This window comes from Nuphar pumila, chromosome 16, assembly GCF_984573655.1.
Source record: "Nuphar pumila chromosome 16, dmNupPumi1.hap1.1, whole genome shotgun sequence".
NCBI lineage: Eukaryota > Viridiplantae > Streptophyta > Magnoliopsida > Nymphaeales > Nymphaeaceae > Nuphar > Nuphar pumila.
In genome coordinates this window covers 14357855-14375461 of record NC_143264.1, presented here as the reverse complement: position 1 = coordinate 14375461, position 17607 = coordinate 14357855, and the positions used below count along the sequence as shown (strand labels likewise).

Genomic DNA, 17607 nt, shown 5'->3' with positions numbered 1-17607 from the left:
TGTCTTGAGCCATCCAACACTAATGTTGCCTCTATTGTCACCGACATTGTGGTCATCGCCACTACCAGTGATAGTATCAGTAACATCCCTCTCTCTCACACACACTCTGTTTGGTTCACCAAGCCCTCAATCAGATTATGATTAAGGATAAGTACTTGATTCTGATAATCGATGAGTTGTTGTACAAATTGCATGGGGTGCATTACTTCTCGAAGCTGGATCTCTGATCCGGCTACCACCAGATCTGCATGGCCCAGATGATGTGCATAAGACCTCATTCTGGAGTCACAATGTTCACTGCGAGTTTTTGGTAATGCCTTTTGGTTTCACCAATGCACCAAAAACTTTCTAGGGTATGATGAATGATGTTTTTCGTCCCTACCTACTGGTGGTTCATACTAGTCTTCTTCAATGACATCCTGATCTATAACCACCCTTGGGAAGACCATATGCTCCACCTGCATTCCTTGAGTCCGGCTTGAGATCTAGAGGATAGTTTTAACCATAAACATGTACGTGCTCCCCTTGAAGGGTGCAAACATTGTGTTGGTGATGCAGCAGTTGTAGTCTTTAGGGTCTATCCGGTGGAACTTTAAAGACATGGCCAAGAAGTTTGAGAACGATGAACGACCTGTGGAGATCCATCTGCTTTCTGATATGGCCAAGTCTAAACAACTTTCCAAGGTAGTTCGAGAGGGTGTGTCCCATGTGTATGTGATGATGGAAGTGCATGGGATAGCCATGCCTTTGAGCCAACCTGAGGGGACTTGAAAACCTTACTCTAGGAATTTGGCAATATGTTTGAGGAGCTGAAGGGTCTCCTCCCATATGGTGATATATGATCACACTATTTTTATCATGCCAGGAGCCATTCTAGCTAATGTTCGGCCATACCGATACGCACATGTCCAGAAGCTAGAGATCGAGAGTACAATGAGGGACATACTAAAAGACGAAATCATTAAGGCCAACCAAAGTTTATACTCTTCTTTGGTTCTAATGATAAATGACTTATATTCGCAGTTCTATATCGATTACAGGGCCATTAATTAGATTACAATTAAGGATAAGTACTTCATCCTTGTGATTCATGAGTTGTTGGACAAGTTGCACATGACACACTATTTTTCAAAGATAGATCTCAGGTATGGCTGTCATCAAATACGGTTGGCCTCAAAGGACGTCCAGAAGATAGCGCTCTTGACCCACAACAGGCATTATGAGTTCTTGGTAAATCCCTTCAGCCTCACCAAAACTCCAGCCATATTCTAGAGTCTCATGAACGACATCTTCCAACCCTATTTTTGCTAGTTCATATTGGTTTTCTTTGATGATATCCTAATCTACAGTCCTACCTGAGAAGACCACTTGCATCACTTGTAGATTACCCTAGACACCCTCATTCAGAACCACTTGTGTGCCCAGTGCTCCAAGTGCAGTTTTGGGCAGACATGTGTCTAGTACTTAAGACACATCACCTTGGGTCAAGGGGGTGGAGGTTGACCATGAGATGATCGAGGCCATACAAAGCTGGCTAGTTTCTTAGATTACTAAGGGACTGCAATATTTCCTTGACCTCACTGGATACTACTGCAAGTTTGCAAAGAGGTATGAGCAGATCGCCCAACCCTTGAATACACTATTGAAGAAGGGCCTTTGAGTCCTTGAAGGATGCCATGACCCACAACACTGTATTGACCCTACCTAGTTTTATAAAGGCCTTTGTGGTGGAGACAGACACAACCGGGATGGGCATAGTGGTTGTCCTCATGCCGTTGCAACACCCTTTAACCTATTTCAGCAAGGTGATTGGGGAGGGAAAGCACAAACTCTCGACGTATAAAGAGTTCTTGGTCATTATCCTTGCAATGGGTAAGTGGTAATTGAACTTGATTAGCCCACACTTTCTTGGTCACAACTTGGAGCTTAAAATTTGGCATTTTTTCTTTTTTTTTGTATTTTCTGGATAAGTTTTTTTTAGGCCCTTTCTTAGATTTGTGGGGTATAATGGTGTTCTCACACATTTTTTGAGAACAACTTTTATTTTGTAAAAAAAAAGGATTTGAAATTAGTTTCGAGTGAGCCCGACAAGTTCTAAGAGCATTGTGGGCAGTTTAAAGTTGTTTTAGAGAAATTTTGGTCACCAATGTTGATTTTTTCTAACCCTAAGTTGATCCAGTGGGGTCAACTACGAGAAGGCCATTTTTGGTCATTCTCAATTGACTTAGTGGCTTGGATTGTTATTTTCTAGGTTTGTGAAGGTTAGGAATGGGTCTAAGAAACCCATTCATCCTTCTTTTGACATGCAAGGAAAATTTGTCCTTGCATTGCCTGGGCTACCACCCAGTTGCACCAACCCCAGCAGGATTGACTCTGTCTGTGTCGATTGGGTTCAACCAGGTGGTTAAAACCACAGATGCTTTGATCCAACTCTAGATTACCTAACTGGGTTGGACCTAGTTAGACAAACTAGGGGCTTTTGTTGGGTTTGGCTGGTCAGGATATGAGTGGTTCTTAACTGGATCCGGGTTGGACTCAGATCCACCCCTTTTAATGAGAAGGAAAGGGGAGCATACCCTTCTCTCACCTCTCATTTCTCCTGTGTGTGTTCCCTAGCAAGCCACCCTCTCCCTCATGCCCCATTTCTTCTCCGATCGACCCTCTCCATGCCTCCACCCTTTTTTCGCAGTAGGCAGCAGTGCACCACCACCTCCACCACCTTTCCCCTCTGTGCTGACATGTTTCACATAATGATTCAGACACAGTATATGTACAACGATTTGTCTTATCGTGATTTACACAATGACTGATAAAAGGCAAAAAGTAGAAAAAAAATAAAGCGACATGATGTTTTTTGGTGAAGTACAAATCTAGGTAACTTGATAAATACAAATAAACTTAGAACCATAATTCTTTAAGTTACATAATATAATAATATTTTTTTCATCGCAATTTACTTTTACGAGCTATGTCTATGTGAATGATATGCCTTATCGCAATTTACGCAATGACTGATTCATAAAAGGCAGAAAAGAAACACAATAAACAAATCGACATAATGTTTAGACTTAGTAAACTACAAATCATGACTTAGATGCAAATTGATTTCATTATAACAATATATGCTATTGCGATCTGCTTGATACTGATTGTCCTATCGCGGATTAATTTAATGAGCTTTGTATATGTGAACAATATGTCCTGTCGTGATTTACACAATGACTGATTCATAAAAGGCAGAAAGGAAAAATAATAAATAAATCGACACGTTGTTTAGACTTAGTAAATTATAAATTGAGGTAACTTCAACGATACATCATGATCAATGGTTTGGCTTAGATACAATACATGACTATCATCATCAAAAAAATAAACATCATCATCAGCATCACCCTCACATCCAAATAGTGATGTGCTTCGAATGCAATTCAAGTGTGCATGTAATCCATCTTGCTAGTGCAGAAAGCTTCAAGATAGAGCTGACGAAGTTGCATATGATATGAATTCCAACAAGCATGAATATATCGATGCAGAATATCTGTGCTTGCTCCGGTATGGCGACAACGATTATGGATGATTATGGTTGTTATATTCTATGTAAGATTCAATATACTTCATAACAAATATGCCACAGTCATATGTGTCATGAATATATCGATGTATACACAGAAGATAACCACCATAATCATCATCGAAGATTATACAGATCTTTCCTCATAACATGAAACAACTACGTTATCAGCATTAAACCCCATCTATCAAGCACAGGTAGAAGGAACACACAAGAACAAATAAGAAAGAAAAATACAATGAAGAAGAAAAGAAAGGAAAAGAAGAAGAAGAAGACAAAGGCGAAGGAGAAAAAAGAGGAAGAAGAAGAAGAAGAAGGCGGAGGAGAAAAAAGAAGAAGAAGAGAAAGGTAGATGAGAAAAAAGAAGAAGAAGACGAAGGCGGAGGAGAAAAAAGAAGAAGAATAAGAAGAAGAAGTTGCGCTACAACAGAAAAGAGGAAGAGAGGTTAAATAGATTAGGGTTTTAGACCTGGACAATGGGTCGGGTCAGGTAGGGTTTTGCATAGAATAGGGTTTTACACAGACCTATATTATTTTTTTACAAACATATCGATATCGTTCACAAAGACAAACAAAGTCATATCGTTGTCATGGTAACTTCATAAATACAAATCGACGTCCTGATAATTATTTGTTGGGATTCTAAAATTCTTTATTGTAATTCTATAATTCTTTTTTGTAATATGACATTCTATAAGTGTATAAATCTATTTTAATAAGTCTAGTACATAAATGCCACTGAACAAATCATTGTAATTATTGACCTTCGTAAATAAAAATTGAACAAGCGTTTAGCATTGTGTACTGTGAAAATTATTATTTGTTTTTATGAGGTGTGTTCCTATCACGATTTACACATTGATTGATAAAAGGCTGAAATGATTTGCACAAACATTGATAAAAGGCTGAAACAATTTGTACGTATAAAAGCTACGTGCTATCACAATTTGCTTGATATAGTTTGGCTTGCAACCAATTCTATAAGCGATCTTGATTTATTTTTTATAGAAGGTGTTCTATCACGATCTGTACACCCATTTTTTTAAAAATTTAGGGTTTAGGATTTAGGTTTTAGGATTTTATGTTATAGGGATTATGATTTAGGGTTTAGGTTTTGGGTTTTGGGGTTTGGGGTTTGGGGTTTAGGTTTAAGGTTTTTGGGTTTTACGGGTTTAGGGTTTAAGGATTTAGAATTTAGAGTTTAGGGTTTTAGAATTTAGGGTTTAGGGTTTGGGGTTTAGGGTTTTAGAGGTTCAGGGTTTTATGTTGTAGGGATTAGGGTTTAGGGTTTAGGGTTTAGGTTAAAGGTTTTTGGGTTTTACGAGTTTAGGGTTTAGGGATTTAGAATTTAGTATTTAGGGTTTAGTGTTTAGTGTTTAGTATTTAGGGTTTTAGAGTTTAGGGTTTAGGGTTTTATGTTGTAGGGATTAGAATTTAGGGTTTAGGGTTTTAGGGTTTTAGGGTTTAGGTTTAGGGATTTGGGGTTTAGGTTTCAGATTTAAGGTTTTTGGCTTTTACGGGTTTAGGGTTTAGGGATTTAGAATTTAGGGTTTAGGGTTTAGATTGGGTTTGGATTTCATGAGAGCTAAATGGGTCTCACAACCAACCGAATCCAATCACCACCCCACCTAAACACATCACACAATCGAGATTTACATTGACGAGCTTTGTCTATGTGAATGATATATCCTATCACGATTTACACAATGACTGATTCATAAAAGGCGGAAAAGAAAAATAATAAACAAATCGACAAGATGTTTAGACTAGATAAAGTAAAAATTGAGGTAACTTCGTAAATATAAATCGATTTACAACATGATACTGATTTAAGTAACAATTGCAAATCGATTTCATTATAATGATTTATCCTATCGTGATTTGCGTTGATGAGCTTTGTCTATGTGAACGATTTATCCTTTCATGATTTACACAATGACTGCTAAAAGATGAAAAAAAGAAAGAAAAAACAAATCAACACGATGTTTGTTGGTAAACTACAAATCAATATGATGTTTATTAGTAAACTATAAATCTAGGTAACTTAATAAATACAAATCGACTTATAACCAAAAGACTTTAAGTTTCATAATATAACAATATTTGTCCTATCGTGATTTGTTGTTACTAGCTTCATAAATGTGAATGATATATCCTATCACGATTTACATAATGATTGATTCATAAAAGGCGGAAAAAAAATATCTACATGTTGTTTAAATTAGTAAACTATAAATCGAGACTTAGTTGCAAATCAATTTCACTGTAACGATACGTGCTATCGCGATTTGCTTGATACGTCCTATCGTGTTGTCTAGTTTTGTAAAAAAATAGATGAAATGATGTTTTTTAATTTAATTAATGTGCAATGTAATTTAATTATGCACGGTTTTTGAAAATGGGTGGTATATGAAATGATGTTTCCTTTATATATGAAGGTCACATCGCACAAGTTTAGGAGGATGTCGCTCTGCATTGCTTCGTGATTAAGGAATAGATAAACCGATGTTTCCTTTATAAACAACGTGTTTGTGAATCGAACATATAACCTGCTTCGTCGTAAAGGGGGTATCGATGTTGAGGAAGGAGACGACGACAGCTACACGACCAGCGATGTCAAGGAAGGAGACCACGATAGCTACATGGCCAGCGATGGCAAGGAAGGAGACTACAACAACTACACGACCAACGATAGTGAATCATGTGTATAATGTCTAAACCTCGTGATGATTTTCTTCAAAATTTCTCTTTTATGGCATATATTCGATTTATGTTGTGTACTGTAGAAAGAAATTTCAATATCGTTTATTGAATATTCTACTAATGTCAGTGGAACATCCATAAAAAGTTGTGCCCAAAAACTCAGCAAAGAGCTTAACGATAACATCAATCAGCTGCAAGATGAATTTGCAGAAGTAAACATTATCAATAATTTTGTACGTATGGAACCACTATCAGTTATATATTTATGTATGTCATGGGTATGTATGTTATCACGTGCATATTTATTGCAAACAGATTATATCCAATTTCGTCATGTATATTCAAAGCAACGCAACAACCAATACTAGACGTGTCATCACCTCTCATTTCATGGTATATTGGTCCTCCTATATGTTTATTTTCTTTTTTGATTTACTCTTGTTGCTTCGTGTTTTAACCTACTATTAACATTGTTTCATTCAACAAAGTTTCGTTCGTCCAATGCCAGACTCCATTGGATATCAGGATAGACTACCATGTTGGAGTAACGATGATCACTGCAGAGACTTTTGGTCAAGTGAAAAGGTAAGTAAAGAAATCACTTGTCTAAGGTTTAAGCATAACAGTCCTAACATGATTTATATTATCGATTTGTAACATATTATATCGATTTGCATATATTGATTCCTATACTCTGGCAAACTTCTGAGCATTAGGTCTTATACGTGATGAATTTACTGAAAAAAACAACTATGGTGCTACAACTCATTGGACTTTCACACTGGTGTACAACGTGACATTATGCATTTGGTAAGTTTTTATCTATAAGTGTATCATATATTATACAGTGGCCCAAAATTTACTTGCTTCTGCAATAACCACATGAGAGATTCATCAAAGACGTTTTGGGTGTCGACATTGGCGAGTGGAGGTTTCGCTTAGCACTTGATGCTCCTTTACAAAATAATGGCGTTGATTGTTGCATAATTATAATGAAGTATATTGAAGTAATATAGAATGAACGAGAACCTGATTTCGACGTTATATGCTCTACACTTAAACATGTTTTATTATCGTCTATTATTGGAGACTCAATTTATATATTGTTGTCACAATACCTTTTTGTTGCAAGATGATATACTTGGATTCCGCACATAACTAGAAGGCAACGAACGACGCGACCCCCCCAGGAGTAATATGATGTACAAAGATTTCTAACATATTTTATAGACTGTATATACAAAGTTTGTATACAAATTTTGTAAGACTGTGTATACAAATTATGTAAATCTCTCTGAGTTGAAATAAAATTTCAATTTTACTAAACACGCCAATAAGTTGGATTGTTATTTGCAGCAAAGGCAAATCGTTGTCTCCGACATAGACATCATTTTGTGAATCGCTATAGGGCACTGTCTTGTATAACGATTTAAATATAGTATATGTACAAGGATTTGTCTTGTCACGATTTACACAATGACTGATAAAAGGAAAAAAAAAACAAAAAAAAAAAACTAATGGACACGATGTTTATTGGTGAACTACAAATCTAGGTAACTTGATAAATATAAATCAACTTACAACCAATATTCTTTAAGTTTCATAGAATAACAGTATTTGTCCTATCGCGATTTGCTTTTGCGAGCTTTGTCTATGTGTAAAAATCATTGTTATGTTCGCCCTTCGTAAATAAAAATCATGAAAGTGATTAGCGTTGTGTACATATGACACTGTCTTGTATAACGATTCAAATATAGTATATGTACAATGATTTATCTTATCGCAATTTACACAGTGACTGATAAAAGGCAAAAAAGATAAAGAAAAAATAATCGACGTGATGTTTATTGGTGAACTACAAATCAAGGTAACTTGATAAATATAAATCGACCTACAACCAATATTCTTTAAGTTTCATAGAATAACAGTATTTGTCCTACCACAATTTACTTTTACGAGCTTTGTCTATGTGAACAAATCGTTGTTATGTTCACCCTTCATAATTAAAAATCGTAAAAGCGATTAGCGTTGTGTACAGTAGAAATTATGATTTGCTTTTATGGTCTTCCTGTCATGATTTGCACAAAATTTGATAAAGGGCTGAAATGATTTATAGGTATGAAGGCTACGTGCTATAGCAATTTGTACGGTATGTTCTATAGCGATTTACACAATGACTGATTCAACGATACAAATCGACATTCTGTTTAAAATTAGTAAAGTACAAATTGAGATAACTTCAATGATACAAATCGAGTTAACTTCCTAAATACAAATCGATTTCATTCATAAAGACAAACAAGGACATATCATTGTCCCAATAACTTCATAACTACAAATCCACATGATTTACAACCGCATTCATTTACAAAAAATATTAGTATTTAGTTACAATACATCATAACCAATGGTTTGGCTTAGATACAATACATGACCATCATCATTGTCGAGTTCATTTCCTGCTGCAAAGTGATTCTATGTGCAGCTGAGGATACATTCTCTCCAAGCAAACAAGCTCATTTGTAATGGCAGCCCACTACACCATTTGGTAGATATTTTTCAAATTGCGAACTGCTATGCACTACTTTAGAGAGATGGAGCCATCACCACTGTAGCATACTTGTCTTAAAGTATATCAAAGATTGGGCAGAGTATCTGTGCTTGCTCCAGTATGGCGACAACAATTGAGGATGATTATGGTCGTTATATTCTGCGTAAGCTTCAAACCCCATCTATCAATCACAAGTAGAAGGAAAACATAAGAACAAAATAAGAAAGAAAAATACAAAAAAGAAGAAGAAGAAGATGAAGGTGAAGAAGAAAAAAGAAGAAGAATAGGTTGCGCTGCCATAAAAAAGAGGAAGATATGTTAAATAGATCAGGGTTTTAGACATGGACAACGGGTCAGGTCGGGTAGGGTTTTACAAATATCTATATTAGGGTTTTACATAGATTAGGGTTTTACGCATGTGTACCTCTTCTTCTTCTTCTTTGTTCTTCTTCTTATGTCGTTCTTTTTTCTTCTTCTTTGTTTCGTCTACCTATGCATGATAGACGGGGGGTGATGCTGATAACCAAGGATAGATCTGTTCTATCTACTTTGATATACTTCATGACAAATATGCCACATTTGGTACTTCTTTGTTGCCTTCGTCATGCTTGACCATTGGATCAATTCTAAATGGCATGTCAGGTGGAATGCTGATATATACTTTGAGGATGAAAACAACTATGTTTTATTCAATGATGATGATGATGATGATGATGATGGCATCTTCTGTGTAAACTTCGATGATGATGGTCATGTATTGTATCTAAGTTAAACCATTGGTCATGATCTATTGTAACTGTAAAATGATGGAGTATCTAAGCCAAACCATCTGTGTTTTCTTTGATGATAATGTTTTAACTTCGATGATGATGGTCATGTATTGTATCTAAGCCAAACCATTGGTCACGATGTATCTATAAAACATTTGTGATTGTAAATCGTGCAGATGAACTGCGATATTTGTTGCAATATCTATATCTCACAACTAGCTTGGATTAATACATGCTACCTGGATCTACAAGCACAAGTTGGCATGTTACATGATGACTTTAAAGTACAAGTCAGAAACGAGTTCTCCTATCGCGATTTATACAATGACTGATAAAAGGCAAAAAACAGAAAGACAAAACAAATCGTGGTAACTTGATAATACAAATCGACTTACAACCACATCGATTAGTAACAAATGCAAATCAGTGTGGCGGACATAGACGTTATTTTGTAAATCACAATATTTATTACAACATCTATATCTCATAAACATATCATTATCGTTGTCGCGGTAACTTCATAAATATAAATCTATGTCATGATAATTATTTGTTGGGGTTCTATAATTCTTTATTGTAATTCTATAATTCTTTTTTGTAGCGTGGCATTCTATAAGTGTATAAATATATTTTAATAAGGGTAGCACACAAATGCCACTGAATAAATCATTGTAATGATCGGCCTTCGTAAATAAAAATTGAACAAGCGTTTAGTGTTGTGTACTGTAAAAATTATGATTTGCTTTTACGAGCCGTGTTCCTATCACGATTTACACAATGATTGATAAACGGTTGAAACGATTTTCATAAACATTGATAAAAGGCTGAAATGATTTGTACGTATAAAGACTACGTATTATCGTGATTTGCTTGATTCTGATTGCCTTGCAACCAGTTCTATAAGAAAACGTGATTTATTTTTTATAGAGGGTGTTTCATCATGATCTATACAACCATCGAACTAAATTTGTTTGAATATCCTATTGCGATTTGCCTTTACGAGCTTTGTCTAAGTGAACAATACACACCATTACGATTTACACAATAACTGATTCATAAAAGGCGGAAAAGAAAAACAATAAACAAATCGAGATGATGTTTAGAGTTAGTAAAGTAAAAATCAACTTACAACCACAAGTCTTTAAGTTTCATAGTATAACAATATTTGTTCTATAGTGATTTACAAATCGATTTAAGTAACAATTGCAAACCGATCTGAGTAAATCGCAATATTACATATTGATATTGTTCAGAGAGACAAATAAAGACATATCATTGTCGCAGTTACAAAATATTGTTTCTGTATAAAACGTAAATTGGTAGAATGCTATAAATTGATATGTATTGTTGAATTTACCTCAATTTTTATCATTGAATTTCACGTTGATTTGTATTTATGGGTTTAGGTGAGGGAGTGATTCGATTGGGTTCGTTGTGAGACACATATATAATTTAATTAAACGTGCAGTTTGATGCAGTTGTGGCCGACATAGACATCATTGTGTAAATCATGATAGGACACTACATGGTATAACGATTTATATACCAAATAAATCACCATAGAGGCAATTTACTAATGGTGTAAAAATTAAGCTACAACGATTTAACAATGATCATGCACTGGTAGTAAATGTAATAACTTTTTACTTTTAAGATAGTCTATTTACAGAACAACTTTTTATGCAATGATTCAACTACACTATATGTATAAAAATTTGTATATGTGAAGGCTAGATGAGACAACGATTTTCACTAATGGTATAAGCACTAAACAAGGGCGATTTACCTACAATATTAAAATTGTATCTATGTAGGCTAGATGAGACAACGATTTATACAAGTAGATGATACATATTACAATAATTTATACATGTGAAGGATACATTATTAAACAGAATTCACACATGATTCTTATGTTCTATAGCTCACTTTCGAATTGAACTGAGCCTGTCATGAAACAGAACAATATAAGACACTACATTAAGTTTTACAAGAAATGCAGACATCCTCCCAACATTGATTACATACCAAAAGACTTATAAAACTGAAGCTATCATTCCAAAACAACTGGTTAGGAGGATTGAAGGTTCCAACATTTTAGTGCACGCCTGTAGGGTATTGTTGTATGTTGTATATTACACAAGTTAGATATTGATAAGCTGCATGTAATGCAATTTACATAAGAAGCAATATAATGTATTACATACATGTTCATGCGAAGGGCTTGGTTGCTTTTGCTTAGAGGTTGGTTGTTTCTTAGACCTTTTCTTGCCAACCAATTTTAGTGCACCCTTTATACTCTGATGACTCCGATCAGAGGCAGGTTTTCTTTTGATACCCTTCGCTAGGTAAATTTTTTCATCACAATCTACAACGTTCACTTCTGACTTGTTGAAGATGATGTTTACGCTGCGGCTCAACTTCTCATGCGGGTCAAGGGAAGCATGATTTTTACCTTCGTTGTTCGCTCTCATTTTCTTGGACTGGTCTTCATGAGCTGCAACTGACTGATGGTAAATTAACTGCATATTTTCAAGTAACTCCCATGACACTTTTCTCATGCATACATAGGCTTCTTCACTTTTCGACGCCAAATCTGCAACATGCATAAGTGACCAACATAGTTGTTGGTAACAGGAGGTTGTGTGTCACTTCTCATGAACACCAGATTGACTGACATCATCTGTATCCAGCATTTCAATCAACACCAGATTAAATATGTTATTACATGAATAAACCATGATTTCATGTTGTTTAAGGTTTATTGTAATTCTTGAATAGATGAGATTATAATTAAGATATTTTATGAAGGTTTTGTGATTCTTGAATGATGGATGTTAATGTTTTTATCAAGTTTAGCATGAATATGATCAAAGATGTGTTGTACCATGCTATAGATATGTTTAGAGCAATAAAAATCATGATTGAATGGATTATATTATGATTCTTGTTCATGCTTAATGGATCTTGCATGAATTTGAATCTTGACTATTCTGTTTTCATTTTTTGTTCTGGCCAATTTCAGAAAAAAATTGATATCTTTGTTAAACCAAGTTAATAAATATAAAAAAATAGTGGATTGTTCTACACATTTGGAGATTGAATTTATAATATTATTTTGTTTCATTTGGGTCATTTTTAAGGCTAAAATGTTCATTGGTATAGAGCACTGGTTTTTAGACCTGTCAGCAGGACTGTTCCGACTAGAGATTTTGAAAGTTCTAAAAACCTAATAAAAATTGATCAAAATAAATTATGAAAAATTTGGGCCAATGTTAACATGTATAAAAGGATCTTATAAAAAAGTTTTTTGTCAAAAGATTTTGTTTGTAAGTCGTGAAAAAATCACCAATCTAAATTTTTTTTTTACAGTTGATAGGAAATGTCTAATATTTTTTCTAGATAGAGTTCAGTCTCAGAATTTTTCTGATTTTATTACGATTGATTTTGTGGTTTTCTTTCTTGGACTATGTTCCTGAGATGTTGAAGCAGTCTCAATAAAATTTTGAAAGTGAAATTTGGTTCGTGTAATTTTTGGAGGTTTTTTCAAAATGAGGTTAACAGGGCTTCAAACTGCATAGTATAGCATGTGTTGGTCTCTAATTGTGTTTTACTTTATGCAACATGATTATGTATGCTTATATTAAAATTTGGTTCGATATGCATGTAAACTAAATATATTCTATATTATTCTTAATTAATAACTATTCATATGACAAGTATGTCAATGAACGTTATGCATCGCAAGGCATGATCAATGAAAAATAATTGGTTATACATGTTGGTTTCTTATTAAAGTCTAATATATACTCATGCTTGCGTTGAGGCGGCCCTGTAGTGCTTAGTCTGGTTTGAAATGTCGCCATTGATACTATATAATTGAAAAGACTTTAAGATAAAAACACACTTCTTCTCTCACTTGTCTAATGTGAGGAGAGAGACATTCATTTATATGAGAATGAATATATGAATCTGATAATAATGAGTACGGCATAGCTAAAACACACTAAAGCAGAATAGACCACAATTACATAAATCATTCCTCTTCTTTGGTTTCTTTGAGTGCCTTTTCAAAGAAGTCATGTCTTCTCCTTTCCTTCATTAAAGCGGTGGTTTTAGATAGTTTCCCACAATGCTTGGATTAGATTAATGGTGAGCTGGATGCCTAATCCGTTGACTAGTTTTCCTTAACAGAAAGAGCTTTCGTCTCTTCTCTTGCGGGGAGCCATGAAGGCATCCTCTCTCTCTCTCTCTCTCTCTCTCTCTCTCTCTCTCTCTCTCTCTCTCTCTCTCTCTCTCTCTCTCTCTCTGGATTAAAATCCAAAAGATTTTCTCACTTGGATAATCTAATATCAAAACATTTCAAGATTACAAAAGAACAATATTGAAACTTTCGAAGAATCTTAATAAATACAAGACAATTCATTCATGTGTCTGATACCAGGTTAAATAAATCACGAAAGCTAATGTCAACCTGAAGCCTTGTCTTTCAGGTAAATTTAAAAGAATGCCATTGTAATTATTTCTTTATTAATACAAATAAAAGTTACCACATGAAAATATTGTTCCTAGCTATATCACTATTGGCCTCCCTCAACCCTGGCGCTTAAAGCTAAAGGTGTGCATAACTACGTATAGAAAAGAGCTTGTTCAAGACTGAACACAGGAAGGTGGTATCTGCATGCCAGTAGAGACTCCATTAACATTAGCGCACGTAGAGGTGGCCTGTCCTCCTTGTCCGCTGTACTTCAAATTGATGTCACTAAGCCCAACGTGCTCACAGGGAAATTCCTTGCTACACACGAGCTTTACAGCTACTTGTGATGCTGATGTTCCTTTCACGTTCTTAAAAGTTACGTTGCTGATCTTCACCTTTGATGAGGCTCCCTGTTTCAGGGCAAGGAAACGGAAATGAAAATTAAAGTCCACACCATCAGTCATCTTGGGTGGTGATCTTTGTTAACCACTGCGGTGGTTACCCATGCGGATCAGATCCGGATATGGAGATGGATCCGGATAATAAGCAAATAAATACGAGGGCATGCATCATCTAGAAATTCATTATTTATTTATTCGAGTAAAGCACAAGAAAAGATTGGCCTGTGAAACAAGCTAAAAGTCACCCACCCACCTGTCCCGGGCATGAATTGTAAGGGCAATACTCTTGGTCGATGATGATGGGATTGTAGACGTTCTTCATGACTATATCTTGGAACGTGAAATTTTTGGCATAGAGTGCATTTGATCCTGCAGGCCAGGTCTTGATTCTCAAGCCATTTGTGGTGTCGCTGATGGTACAATTCCTTACTGTCAAACCACTCACGTCTTTCTCGTTTGGAGACCTCCCAAGGCTTCCGACGCTGCCAAAGTTTATATAATTCTCAAAATTTGTATAAAGGAACATGACGTGAAAGGATCATCAGAAGCAACTAATAAAGTTGAGCAAAAACTTGAGCAAGTTCATTAACTACAGCGTTCTAGTACTAGTGCTGGGAGTGCCCTTGTTCTTGAAGTTGGTTGCAAATAGCAACTACCTACCTTGTGTGTGATTTCGTCACTTTATCTGTATACTACTATCTTACAATTACCTGATGCCATGGCCTGGTCCACATAAAACATTGGAGATGGTCAGTTGGCTGCCACCAGCTCCAATGGATATGCAATCATCACCGGTGCCAATGGAAGATCTAGAGATACTGATCCCAGTGGAATCCGCAATATGGATGCCGTCAGTATTTGGGCTGTCACTTGGCGCTGATATCTTTAGATGATGGGCCTTGATGTTTTCCGAGGCAAAGATATGCATGTGAAAGGACTTGCTATCCACTAAAGATGTACGCCGTATAGTTGAGTTGGTGAGAAAACTGAAGTTTAGAGACTGTTGGAACATTCACAAGAAGGCCCAATAACTAAATTAAGCTATATCTGTTCCCTCAAATCAGAAGTACTTGTAAGTGATTCCGAGATAATAATCCCAACCTTCTACAACATCTATCTGTTTTCTCCTTCTTTTCTAGCCATTCTGAATCGAAGCAGGTTATATGTTCCCCTCCCCCGTACAGGGCCGGTACTCCATCTCATGTTCGGGTGTTCCCAAAGAGTGCCACATATAAGATGCAGAGCGGCATGTATCCCCATGTGTGTCCGCATCATATTGCATCGTAATTTGGTGCCGTCGCAAAGACTTAAGTACCCTTTACCGCCATTCTCTTTCTCTTCCTCGAACGGACATAAATGCCTTCTATCTAGAAAACTGAATCGACGGTTCGTGAAAAGGACAAAACTGCCCTCCATCGTTATCGCGCCAAAACGCTCCGCAAAGGTTGCGTATGCAGCAAGCTGTATGTTGTAGGATTTAAATAGTTCAAAACAATCAATTCTCGCCCTAAGCAGAAAACTCTACCGGAGCATACTTTGCTTTCATCTGTGTACAACGGAGCATCCTTTTCTTTGTTCCAGAGCATCTGTTTCCGTCTTACGCGCAGTCGCAGCATCGTTGCCACCTTCTGTTGCATATTAGTTGTTATTGTTGCTTACTCTACAGTTGGAATATCCAAAATCCTATCGTTTCGGTGAGTTTCGTGTAAGATTTCGTTATTTAATATGTAGGTTGCTTCTTATACAATGACTTGTAAGTTTGATAAATCTTACAAAGATGTATACTTATGAACCCAAATATTGTGACGATTTGTAATCATGATGATCGTTTAATGTGTTGTGCAAGTTAGCAATGTCTGCGCCTCATCAGAGAAGAGATGCTCCGTCGTTCTATGGTTTGTGTATTAGAGAAGTGATCCGTCAGTCTCATCTATCTAAGGTTTTTGAGAGGTACCAAAATATACTTAAGATTGAGAACGATGAAGACAGAGAGAAAGCCTTGGAATTGTATTATGCGGAGAATTATCCCTCAGATATCAAGGCTGCGGACCAAAGGAAGAATGCTGAAGAACGAAAGATGCAGAAGAAGGATGACGAAGAGAAGGCAAAGCAAAGAAATACGAAGGAGAATGAAAAGAGAAGGCGGAGGAAGATGGCAGAGCAAAGGGAAAGGCAAAAAAAGAATGAGGAGGATTGGTAAAGGTATTTTAACAAGGTAATAATGGAGTCAAGGGAGGAATTGGATAAGGGGATCTTGAAAAATAAAGCAAGGCGAAACAAGGCAAAGCTACTGAAGGAAGCGAAGGAGAGGCAAAGGCAAATGAATAAGGAGGAGGAATAGAAGGAACAGAATAAGACTCAGGATGAGGAAGAAAAGGAAAGGCGAAGGAGGGAGAAGGAGTTTGAGGAAGGTAAGGAAATGCAAAGGGAGGAGAAGGAGGATGAGGAAAAGAAGGAAAGGCAACGAAAGGAGAAGGAGGAGGAACAAAAGGAAAGAGAAATGAAGAAGCAGGAGGAGGAAGTGCAGGAAATAAGGAAACAAGACTTGGAAGAGGAAAAAAGGCGGCGGAAGGAGAAGGAGGACGAGGAAGAAGCAGGAGGATGAAGTGCAGGAAAGAAGGAAACAACATGAGGAAGTGAAAAAAAGGCGGCAGAAGGAGAAGGAGGAGGAGGAAGAAAAGGAAAGAGAAAGGAAGAAGCAGGAGGAAGAAGTGATGGAAAGAAGGAAACAATATTTGGAAGAGAAAGAAAGGCTGTGGAAGGAGGAGGACGAGAAAAAGGAGAGAGAAAGGAAGGAGAAGCAGGAGGCGAAAAAGGAGAGAGAAAGGAAGGAGAAGGTGCAGAAGAAGAGAGAAAGGAAGGAGAAGGAGGACGATGAAAGGAAGGAGAAGGAGGAGGCAAAAAATGAGAGAGAAAGGAAGGAGAAGGAGGAGGAGAGAAAGCAGAGAGAAAGGAAGGAGAAGGAGGACGAGGAAAGGAAGGAGAGAGAAAGGAAGGAGAAGGAGGACGAGGAAAGGAAGGAGAAGGAGCACGAGAAAAGGAAGGAGAGAATAAGGAAGGAGAAGGAGGACGAGGAAAGGAAGGAGACAGAAAGGAAGGAGAAGGAGCACGAGAAAAGGAAGGAGAGAATAAGG

The 17607-nt window shown here is 36.5% G+C and overlaps 1 protein-coding gene across 1 annotated transcript; it reads right to left on the bottom strand.

Annotated features, from left to right (window-relative positions):
• Positions 1–14245: 14245 nt before the first annotated feature.
• Positions 14246–15733, bottom strand: LOC149812984 (exopolygalacturonase-like). The gene is made up of 4 exons (XM_089991034.1): positions 15656–15733; positions 15184–15473; positions 14727–14955; positions 14246–14482 (listed from the first exon to the last, which is right to left on the bottom strand). Exons 1-4 carry the CDS (start codon positions 15731–15733, stop codon positions 14246–14248), a joined length of 834 nt encoding a protein of 277 aa, XP_089847160.1.
• Positions 15734–17607: the final 1874 nt, after the last annotated feature.